At 41.6% G+C, this 12433-nt stretch overlaps 1 protein-coding gene across 1 annotated transcript in view; it reads right to left on the bottom strand.

Moving 5' to 3' along the window:
* Positions 1-3352: 3352 nt before the first annotated feature.
* LOC135874200 (enoyl-CoA hydratase EchA19-like) overlaps positions 3353-12433 on the bottom strand; it is a 38495-nt gene continuing 29414 nt past the window's right edge. Inside the window, exon 6 of the mRNA XM_065398957.1 lies at positions 3353-3896. Within this exon, the coding sequence (XP_065255029.1) occupies positions 3676-3896 (221 nt within the window). The 3' untranslated portion in view covers positions 3353-3675. The remainder of the gene's footprint in view (positions 3897-12433) is intronic.

Genomic DNA, 12433 nt, shown 5'->3' on the forward strand with positions numbered 1-12433 from the left:
TTTCGTTTCACCCACATCGTTGTTACTGGGGCATTTAGTACACTGGATGAGGTACACCACATGTTGTGATGGGCATGTGCAGGACCCAGGGATCTTGAAAGGTGTGTTTTGGGGGGTGTTAAACATTGAAGCAATGCAGATCTGGCTGCAGGTTTTGCATCTGTTGTTCTGACAGAGCCTGGTGCAGCTTTGAGTTGGTGTGTCCTGGTCTATAGGGAGCTTGCTTCTGATGATCTTGGAGTGCCTGGGGGTTGTTTGAAGACCAGAAGAGGGGGTTCAGGAATGGGGTCCTCATTGAGTGTGGGTTGTAGTTGTTTGATACCCCATATAGGTTCCAGTGTGGGGTGGCAGGTGACAACTAGGGGTGTGCGGTCGGAAGGGGTTTTATTTCTGTATTGAAGCAGGTTCTCTCAGGGTATTTGGGTGGCCTGTTTCATGATGCAATCTACTTCTCTAGCAGAGTGTCCTTGGTTGGTGAAGGCAGTTTTAAGTGTGTTCAGGTGTACATATGTGTTAAGGTGCTGGACTTTCTCCTCTGAGCATATTCTGTGGTATCTGAGTGCCTGGCTGTAGATAACAGATTTCTTGGTGTGTTTGGGGTGGTTACTGGATCTGTGAAGGTAGGTGTGGTGACCTATGGGCTTCTTGTATATAGTTGTCTGTAGGGTTCCATTGCTGAAGCTGATCGTGATGTCCTGAAAGTTGTTCTAGAGTTTAATGGATGGGTGGCAGCGGTTGAGTTGTGATGGAAATCTGAGGGAGTTTAGGTAGTCTGGTATTGGGGAGCCATCCTAGCACCCATGGCTGTTCCCATGGTTTGGTCAAAGTGTTTGTTGTTGAATTAAAAATTGTTTTGGGCGAAGATTAAATGAATGTGCTTGGCGATGTGTTGGGGTTGGATATCTAAGTGTTGTCCATTAGCTTGTAAATATTTGAGGCAGGCAACAATGCAGTCGTGGTGAGGGATGTTGGTGTCTAGGGAGGTGACGTCCATGGTGGCAAGGATGGTGTTCTGAGGGAAATTGTGAATGTTGCGGAGTTTCTGGAGGAAGTTGGTAGTGTCCTAGAGGAAGCTGGCCCTTTGGGTGGTGAGTAGTTTGAGGATGATTTCTATGATGCCCGATATTCCTTCAGTGAAAAATGCAGTGGCCAGATATGATGGGTCTGCCTGAGTTCCCTTGTTTGTGTATTTTGGGAAGCATGTGGAAGATCCCTGGGGTGGGTTTGTGGGGGATGAAGTTGTAAAGTTTCTCTTAGAGTTGTTTAGGGAAGAATTTAATGATTCTCCCCCCCCTCCCCCATGAATGGAGGGTGTTAACAGGCCACTTCACCTTGAATGGTCCCTTGAAATATGTTAATTACATCTACTAAACAATCTGTTCTACCTTCTATTTAGCTGTGACACTGAGTACATTTCCCAGACCTGAAGAAGAGCTCTGTGTAAGCCTGAAAACGTGTCTCTCTCCCCAACAGAAGTTAGTCCAATAAAAGATATTACCTCACCCACCTTTCCACTGTATGTCTGTTTAGGGGCAGTTTACATCACTTTCTCCACAAGAGTCTTATAAATTCTGCTTCATATTTTGGATACTACAGAAGGAAGTGTCACATTTTAAATATATATATTTTCCAGAGTTAACTATGTAGCTTGAGTACCCTCATCTCTTCTTGAATCAACTTGAGTTGAAAGTGTTCAGCACCTTTTAGGATTGAACCCTGGGATAGTTGTCACGGTAGTGAACACTGCTTTTCTGATGATCCATAACAAGCATACATCATCTACGCTTTTTTATTCTTAAAGTAAAATATTGAGTTTTGAGTATGTGTTGTTGTAATATAGCTATAGAAGTGGCAGTGTTTGGGCACCCCAGGACCAATGCAGTGTCGGGATATGGACACACTGAACTTTCCAGCACCGCTCTGCTAAATTACCTCAGTCTTATTAAGGTAGACTTTCTATATAAACCAGCATGATGACTTAATGTGGACTCTTTGCTACAGTACTGTAGCTCAGGGTATTTCTACACTACCCGCCGGATCGGTGGACAGCGATCGATCCAGTGGGGGTCTATTTATCGCGTCTAGTCTAGATGCGATAAATCGACCCCCGAGCGCTCTCCCATCGACTCCTGTACTCCAGCTCGGCGAGAGGCGCAGGCAGAGTTGACGGGGGAGCGGCAGCAGTCGACCTACCGCAATGAAGACACCACAGTAAGTAGATCTAAGTACGTCGACTTCAGCTACGTTATTCACGTAGCTGAAGTTGCGTAACTTAGATCAATCCCCCCAGTGTAGACCAGGCCTTAGTCGCTAGCCTTTCTTTGGTAGTTCTTACCAATGATGTGGACTACTTCCCTAGGGTTCCTGAAGAGCTGCCACGACCACCTGAATCAGAATGCCTTGTTTTGGATTCTGACCATGTTATCAGCACTAGACAAGCCATCACATTGCTTTGCTTCCTCAGGAACTCACTGGAAGGGATGAAAGATTTAGGTCTTCTTAAAGAGGTTATACCACAGCTTCAAATTTCAAACAAACATGTTTGAAAAATTGCACATTTCTAAAAAGGATAAAGAATAGAGAGCAATACCTAATTCTCTAGGTGAAGGCAAAAGGAAAGGCATGTATGTAATCTGTTGCAGACTATGACAAACACTGTAAGAGTTAAATAAATACGTTCGTGCTACTGAAAGAATTTTTCACCTGCCAGAAAGCCTCCACAACACACACACCATCCAAAACTCTGTGGTAACATTTGCTTTCACTCAAACTTTCCTTTCACTGTCATATCTTCAAAAATGTTGTAGACTCAGGCTTCAGAATATCTTTCAGGTCATCATATTTTCCTACTCCTGGAGGACATCTGGTGGTGAAATGAAAAGCTTGTGCATAACTGTTTCTGAAAGACATCCATACTGGAAAGTTAGCAGTAAAATGGTTTAATTTTTGTTAACTTCTTTTAAATTCTTGCCCATAAGCCAAGATCCTGGCTGTATGAGAACTGAGCAGGTGCAGGTTTTCTTTGTCGCTAATATACTGTAAATAGTTCCATGAACAGATCTGCTACCAGAGGAATTGTGTTTCAAGATATGGAGTTTTGAAAATAAGAATTAACTACAGTAGTTAATTTCTTCTGGCAGCTCTAGTGTTTAGGTTGTAAGTAAATAAAGCTGTGCCTAAAAATAAGAAGTTGGTTTTTGGTTGTCTTCATTTGGCAAATCAATCAGCTTTGTTTATATAAATTATGTTACTGCCATGCATTTTTAGTAGTGCTATACACTGGTTATGGGAAGCAATTCCTTTTTCTTTTAATAAAGACTAATGGCTAAAATACTCAAATAAAAAAAATGTAAAAGAATTAGCTTTATTTCAGGATTGCAGAACAAAAGTACAATAAAAATTGAAATTTTTCATTATGACAATGATTTTTAGATATAAAATATATTAACACAGGGTATCTGATCTCCATTCACAAGGATTTATGTACATAACCCTTGCTAACACAATTATGTATACAACTTCCCATACATCAAGATTATGTACCCTAGAGTAAATTATAAATTTTGAATTTATATAATAATTTTTTCAGGACTTCCATTATTTTTGTAAATTCAGTAGACTTCTACTGTTTTAATTATTAGTAAACCTTTTCTACACGCAGAAAATATTTGACTTTTATAACTTTCCTCCACGTCCCACCCCTAAGCTGAACTTTGTAGCACCAGGGAGAGACTCTTTGGAAATCACCTGCACACCGGTGTCAAACTCAAATTGCAGGGCTTCTGTGAATGAGGCAGCATCAAAGACACTGTAATAAGCAGAACTTCGGTCTCCTCGCATGCATTGTTGAGGAAAGGAAGAGATTTGTTTAGCAAGCTCAATGGCACACTGAAGGGCTACAAATAGAAACATAAAAGAATATTTTAATAGTACTTAAAAAAAAATCGTACACAACTTGCAGATATAAGAAATAACAGGTATGTGATATAGGCTGTTTATAACATGATGCATTTGAAAACAGGATATTAAAAAGGCAAAACATGCACAGTAAATTTAATATTGGCTTGCAAGGTCTACTTATGAACTGGGGAAGAGTAGTTTAGTGTAAACTTAGTTCAAAGATGGAAGCAGACTAAAACCAATATTTGCTATGTATGCCCAACTTTTTTCCTCTCATTTGATGAATGCAGTTTCTTTAATGCAAGTAGTCTAGCAGAAGCATTTAAAAAATAGTAACATCTTATTATACACACACACACACACACACACGGACACACAGACCCACTACTTTCTTTACCTAGAAATATTTTCTAAAAATATGTAATGCAGATTTATCAGATCCAAATCTTTGTGAGAGAAATGGTTGTATATAAATACCTAATTCAATAACAACATTACTATACCACTATCGTTATAAAAACAAAAATCTGAAAGTGAAGAAATTCATAGTTAAGGTTCCTTGAACAATCACAACTCTGTTCCAATTTTCATGTCCACCATCTCCATAACAGGAATATACTTATATCCTATTGATTACTGTTTAAATTTATGAGTCAGCAATTCAAATATTTTTAAAGCCACAGCTTTATCCTGGAATCTAGCCAATTTAAGAAGAGTTAAAAGTAGTTTGATACTACATTTGCGCCGACCCCTTCAGCCAATACTTGTTGGTTTACAATAACATTTTCCTATTTCAAAAATGTTTTTCTCTCCCTTGTTTGTATATGCAAGATGCAGGCAAATAGGGGAAATTAAGTAATTGACTATATATGGGAAAACCCCTGAAACCCACTACACAGTGCTGTGAAATGTCCTTAGTAAACAAATTTGAAAAGTGATTTAGCCTCTCTCAGTTCAAGTAATCTAGAGGTCTTACTTGGAAGTATGAAACATTTAAGACAACATGACATTTTTAAGGCAATGGTGTCTCTTTAACATGTCTATATCTGTCTGGTAGAGGCTGTGACATACATGGGCTGCATGAATATTGAAGGTACAGTTGGGTTTCCAGTTCATATAGCAAACTTTGATAGGTCTCTTACTCATAATGGATTAGCAGAGAGGAGACTATGCTGTTTCTGGACTATGAATAAGATGTAAGATGCTGAGGGAGAGGGCTGAATTTCTCCCAAGCTCTCTGCTGCTTAAGTGGGTGCAACTTCAGTGAATTTTCACCCAATCTCAACAGCAGGCCCGCTGAGCAGAAGAAACTAAATGACAGTTTTTATAGCTCATAATAGGAGGGTGAACTAGAAGATTGCCTGTGGACCATGTTTGGTAGGTGGTTTTTAGCCCCTATTGAGCATATATAGGGAGATATGGTAGATGGATATAAAAGGCTTCTAGGCTATAGGTTGAGACTGGGAAGAGATATGGGGCAGAGGCTTAAATTACTAATTTTCCTCACTTTAAAATGTTTGCTATAACTGGTGTTCTGAGTATTTGATTTCATGAATATTTATTTACAGCCTTAACTCCAGTTTTTGTTTGTGAATTAACTTCATTTTTAATAGAAGCCAGAAGGCAACAGAAAGCTCTTCTGTAAGGTCAGTAGAGCTTTAAACCCTATCAAATGCAACAATGCATAGTGTAACAGAAAAGCTCTGTTTCAAAAATTCCATCCATAAGAGCCATCATTTCTGCCAGATATTGCACTCTTGGAGCTTATAAAACTATCTGAAACTAGTAAAGAAACACAAAAGCTGGGGGGGGGGGGGGGGGGGGGGAGGACAGACGACTTTGCATGCTTTTAAATATTGTTACAAACCCAGAACATGCTGCAGTTTGCCCAGCAAGAGTTGACTTCAGCAGGTTTAGGGGCATGTTTCATGGCACATAGTCCCTCCAGATGGGATCTATTAAAAGGAGTGGTGTCCTAACTCCCACTTTAAGTGTTGATATCTTCTGGGTAAGAAGGTGAGTCAGGATAGTCTACAGCCAATATTTCCCCCCTCCTCCAGTGTCTCCAGGGAGCATAAGTTTGCCTCCTTGGCTATGACAGGGATAGGAAAGGGAGGCTCACCTATACCTAATTGAAAGGAATCTGGAAGAAGGGTGAAAGTTTTGTGTGTGTGTGGGGGGGGGGGGGGGTAGAGTACTGCTTCAAGGATCATATTTACCCTTTGCTCAGAGACAGTCATGGGAGCTGCTCCGTGTCTGGGACTCAGAGACCCGGGATCTGAATCCTCAGGGGCCTACTGTAACTTGTGAGAGTAAGGAGCGCTTAAGAGTTCCCCATGATTCTAACGGCAATCTCAGCATTGGGTTGTCTTTTTTGTTTTGTATTTAATGCAGAGAGGATAAATGATGGTGTGGTGCGGCAAAAGGTTTTATCAGCATGAGTTTGGGATCACAATGTTTTCTCAAATAGCTTGTGAGCTATACAGGTCACTCCAAATGATTGCTAATAGCTACATCTCTTACAGTTTATTCATAGTCCAGAAACAGCATAGTCCCCTCTCTGCCATTCCATTATGAGTAAGAGATTTATCAACATTCTCTTATAAATTACTAATAGCTACATCTCTTCTATCCTACATATACACACACTACAGAAAATCAGCTACAACATATTTTAGAGTTATCTCTTTATTTGATCCCTCTATGACAGCTGGTAGAGATTAGACATCCAGCACACCACGGCTGGAGAGAATGCAAGACTATCTTTATTGCCCTTTTTACAGACCCACACCTCCTTGCTCTACGCCCCTATGTTCACAACTATCACCACCATTTTTACAGGAACTACTAGTAAGGAATTATGGGCCTTGAACCTGGGCCTGTAGGTCACCAGACAGAACTCAGGCCATGGTTGCTACCTGGCAGCTCACCCAAACCCCTGGAGAAGGGGGCTTCTGGAACGTTAGCTCACAATGGGCTGTGCCCACAAAGCTCCTGACTGTGTGAGACACCAAGCCCCACTGATTGGCTGGGTTGCACTATTTAAGCTAGACAGAATCATGGGAAGTTGTCTGAGCAACTAGGTGAATCCCTGGCTGGCTGCTACTACGGACCCTGCCTACTTGTATGAAACCTGAGCCATGACTCCCAGCCTGTTCCTGGTGCCTGACCTCTTCATCCTAGGCCCCTGTCTGCTCCCAGTTCCTGTTTTCCTCCCTTGCTTCAGGTCTCTACTCCTACATCCACCCCAGACACTGACCCTGGCTTGACTCCTGACTCTGATCCCAGCTCCGAGCCTGGATCCATTTCCAAGCGTCTGACTAACCATTAGGCTAGACACACCCCAGACCCTCCACTACTGTCATTATCCTACAGCCTGTGAAGCCAGATGCCTTAGTTACCAGTCCGATGGCACTAGTCTCAGAAGGGCCCTAAAAACCTCTAAAATGTACCTAAATAGCTTTTCTGTTAACATTTTAGGTATAAGTTTAAGGTCTGATATCTTGCAACCTCCCAAGCCTAGAAGCAAGTGCTGGGTTCCATTGGAAACTGGGATTCTCCCCTTTCCAATGGTGTAAAGTTAGGCAGGGCTTCAAGATATCAAACCTTAAGCCTGTCACTGGAGCAGGATCAAGTACTGCCTGTCCTGGATCAATAGCAAGTAATTTTTAAAGGGGAAACTTCCCTATTTGGGAGGAAGGAAGAAACATTTTTATGGCAGGTTTATTTATTCTTTAAAATGGCACCTGTGAAGCTGTTCAGAGATCTGGAATGTCAGGATGTGTCTAAGTGAGATGGATTAGAGGGCAGAGAGCATGAGCTGGTCAAAAGTGCATGATCAAGTATACAACCAGGTGATATGTATTATTGGTTCTGCAATTAATCATATGTATATCACCGCTACATATGTGGAGTTTTAGGCTATTTACAGTAAGACAGAATTGTCCCAAGCATACTTTGAGCACACACTGATTTGTAGGACTCTTAATTGACCTCCCATATTGTTTCTGAATACTGATTCTTTTAATGGATGAAAGTGTGAGACCCGACATTAACAAACTAGGTTGCAATATAATAGAAATATGGCTGTGAGCTATCGGCCTCACCCCACTTTAAAAAAAAAAAGTCATAGGCACACACAAAACTAGCTAACAATGTTAGGGTAATGAATGGTTGTGCTACTGAAATAAATTATCTTTCTAAGTATGTGAAGACATTTAACACAGTGTATTTTAAATACTAAGTTTTAGTGGGAAAATTCATATGAAATATAAAATGGAAACCTTTTCAATGCTGAAAAGAATAAATAAGCAAAAAATTAAGGAGCGAGAATGGCTGCTAGAACTGCTAACAAATATTGCAAGATGAGACTGGAAAATCTTTTCAATATAGAAGAGGCAAGAGAAAGGGGTGCCAGAGTGTTACTAAGGTGAAAAATCACCCCCCTGAGCGCAGCAAGTCTGAGCGCTTTAAAGCGCTAGTGTGGACAGGCTCCGAGCACCGGGAGCCATGCTCCCAGAGCTCGGAACTATTCCCCTCGTGTAGGTGGATTACCAGGAGCGCTGGGAGAGCTGTCTCCCAGCGCTCACATGTGACCACACTCACACTTCAAAGCGCTGCCGCGGGAGCGCTCCCGCAGCAGCGCTTTGAAGTTTCTAGTGTAGACGTAGCCTTAGAAACACTCTGATGTGCTCTATCACTCCAATGCACCTTCAGCGAGCAACAAAACCATAAACCTATTCAAAGACATTTTATTGTAGCATTGTAATAGCCTGAAGCAGCACTAAGCCATACAGGTTGGTTCCTACATTTTCCCTCTCTGCCTCTAGCCCAAGGGCATAGCCAACTTCCCAGTGATCTTCTGCTAGCATATCAGTCTTCTGGGGCCCCAGGCAGGTGAGAGATGTTAGAGCAGACTCCAGGCTGCTTTATTCTGTTCCAGGGAAGAATTGCTCTAAGATAGAGGAAGTGTAAAGGCAGTTTGTATACCTCTTCTTCAGCTCAGCCAAGCACATCTCAGTTGTAGCTGAGGATCAGGCCCAAGGTCTTTCATGACACTAGAACGTCCTACCACCAGGTTTTCTTTGCTTTACATCTAGCTCTGTAATCAACAGGTTAATGCTAACTGCCAGGGTAAAACACACTTTATAGAATTCTCATTTGCTTACAACACATTCAGTAAATAAAACTTGGTTTCATTCACATTCACTTCTAAGGTACATCATCCAGCGCCAACCAAAACACTCATGCTTGAAAAAGGAATCAGGATATCAGAATGCACACAGTACGACAGCAAGTCTATGGAGACGTTAGTCACTTTTTGGACTTGAAAAACGGCGGCAGCTTCAGGAGGTTTGAATAACCTCCTGTGTTATTACTGACCTCCTCTCCTTCCTTTCACACTCCATGATCAAAATAACCTACTTTTCTCACACACACACACACACACACACACACACACACACACACACACACACACACACACACACACACACACATTTGTACCTTTTTGTCCTAGCTAATTGACTCATGGCTAATTTCCTTTTAAAAAATCTCAGACACACAAGCTTTAAAAAAAAAAAAAAAAAAAAAAAAAGTCATTCCCAAAGCCCATTTAGATTTAAAAGTACATGTTGTAATCATTTTGCTAACTAGTCAGGAGAACAGGCTACGGTAAGCAGCAGTCATATCAGTTTAAGTTGAAGAGAAGCAGCTGCTACTGTGCATTAAACCAATTTCCAGGCCAATTCAAAATGAGGTAACTCAGTAGAGCGTCTTCCTTTTTCCTTCTACAGGAAATGTTAGAGACTGCTTAAAAAGGTTTTCTACATTTACCTTACGGGGGTAGTTCCCTATAATGGACAGAGGTTAACAGGAGAAACGTTTTTTTGTTTTGTTTTTTGTTGTTGCTTTTTACAGAATACACCCGTTATTGGAAGGAAACCTCTTAAAATCTATTTCCATGTTTTCAACTCTCTCTAAATTAACAAAAAAAATCCAGGTTATACTTCCTAAATTGAATAAAATTGATAAATAGCAGCAGCTGTCGGTTATGGAGAGCTTAAAGTTTTTAAAATGACAAAAAGCACACTTGTAACACAGGGCTTGTTTTCACTGCACTGTTAACTAGAGCTATAACTTGAGTGTTACCCAACAGACTCCACTGACCCCCAAAAGTCTCTAGCTTGAGTTAAATGGTACTTTAAACATGAGCTAGCTGGCCCATCAGTGCAACAGGATGAAGCCCAGATTCTGCTGCCACTCGAGCCAGTAGCACAGTGGGTATGCAGTCTATTTGTGCTGCTGATACAAGCACTGTGCGGAGCTCAAGAGTCATTTTGCAGTGTGAATGCTCTTTCTCCACTAGGCTAACACGACGCGAGAGGAGTTAACTCCAGTGTAGATACCTCAAGCTAAGCCTGCAGTGTAGACAAGTCCACGAACATGCTACATGACTCTTAAAGGGTCTAGTCCTGGCCTCCACAGACCTTTCCATGTAAGCAGTATGGGAGGAGCCAGGCAGCTAAATTGCTATGGTCTCACTAGCTCTCAGTATCAAAGGAGAGAGGATAGCGCTTTCAAGGGTTGGAAATGGTAGGCATTCTGAAAGTATTAAATAGGAAAATAGGAAAGAGTTACATACATTAAACAAAAAAAACAAAACAAAAAAACCCAGAAAATAGGACTAGCTTAAAAACAAAGGCCCAGTTTTCCCAGGGTATGGGAATACTTTAGTTCAACTCCCCCAGTTCAAAATTGCCTTAAAACAAGTTTACTGGATCACATGAGGATACTCCCAGCTCAAGGGATCCCTAAGTGTTGGGGAACTACCATAGTAGCACCTATGCCACTCCCTCCTTGTGGATGTATGGTGAAAGTGGGTGTAGCTGGAGTGTCCTTGCACACCAACAATATCTGGCTGACGTAATGGCCCCTTTGGGCTAATGCCTAATGGCCTAAGATACAAATTAGAGTGGTCTTCGGGCTGCTCTACCTTGTGCCTGGCACTCCACTGGAAAAAAGCTGCCCCAAGATCAAGCAACTGCAAGGTTGCTTAAAGCCACTTGCACACACACTTTCTTGAAGCACTAAGTGTTCTCTGGCCAGACACCAGGGCATGGCCCTAATAAAGAAACTAACCAAGGGTTATAATATAAAACAAAAAGTCAGACAAACATACAAAAACCCAGTAAACTGTTAGACACAAGTAAACAAAAATGCAAATTGGCATGAGTTAAAAAACAAAGGCAAATAAGCATGGCCGGCTCCAGGGTTTTTGCATCCCCAAGTGGCGGGGGGGAAAAAAAAAAAAAAGCAGCGATCGGCAGCAATTCAGCCGTAGCTCCACCTTGCCACTTTCTTCTTCGGGGGCAGGTCCTTCCCTCCGAGAGGGACCAAGGGACCCGCCGCCGAAGAGCCCGACGTGCCGCCCCTTCCCCTTGGCCGCCCCAAGCACCTGCTTGCTGAGCTGGTGCCTGGAGCCGGCCCTGCAAATAAGTAAAGGTTAAAAAAATAAAACCTACAAGGATTAAGAAAAGGGAACGCTAGAACTGGAAGAGGAAGTCTTGGGTTGTATGCCTCCTCCCACCACCCTTTTCTGTATATATGTATTTTGTCTATTAAGATTTCAGCCCTGCAAGGTGCTGAGTGAACTCAAAATCTGGTGAGCCCTTAAGGCCTGATCCTGGATATACTTACTATTAGGTATAGTGCTTATTTCCATGAGTGGCCCACTTGATTTCAATAAGCATTATACTTAGTAGTAAGCATTTGCAGGATCAAACCCTTAGACAGTAAACATCTGAACATTACATAATATTTACGCAATGCAACTAAGCTCATCTTTACTGGCGAGACAAGTATAAAACGATACTACAGTATGAGAAATATTTGAGAATAATGAATTAAGGGAGTGGAGGGAATAAAGGCAAGATCCTGAAAACCCTTGATCACTCACCGCTACTCCCATTTAAATCAGTGGGATCAGTTGCCCAAGGAAAGACTACTCATGTGAATAAGTGCTTGCAGATTTGGGCCCTGAGTGAGCTGCTGTTTGAGTTCTTTGGATTCTAGCTTAACAGAGTCGGAAAGCATTGCTTCTCTTGGGCCAGAGCTGTGATCCATGTTAGCATGGATCAAAAACACCACAGTTGACTGCAAAGGTTACCAGGGTTTTTGGCTAGCTTTTTATGACTGCACAGCAGCACCTTTCTTTTGAGTGGAAACATAACATTTAACTTGTAAAGGAAATCTTTCTAAACTAGATTCTTGCCTCAAGTAATTTTAGTTCTTCACAATATCTTTGTCTCTAGGCTTTGGAGAGATGGAGTAGGCACCTAATTAGTTAGAAAGGAAATAAAAAAACCTTCAAGGAACTGTACAGTGGCAGGACAAGACTGATTCACAAGCAGAGAAACTGGAACATATGCTTTTTTTAGTGTAAAAGCAAGTGCTACGTCTGACTTCCATTAGAAAAACTTCTATTCATTTCCCTTGCCCAAAATATAAGGAAGCCCATTTCATTTTTTTAAAC

The sequence above is a fragment of the Emys orbicularis genome, chromosome 2 (genome assembly GCF_028017835.1).
Source record: "Emys orbicularis isolate rEmyOrb1 chromosome 2, rEmyOrb1.hap1, whole genome shotgun sequence".
In the NCBI taxonomy this organism is placed as follows: Eukaryota; Metazoa; Chordata; order Testudines; family Emydidae; genus Emys; species Emys orbicularis.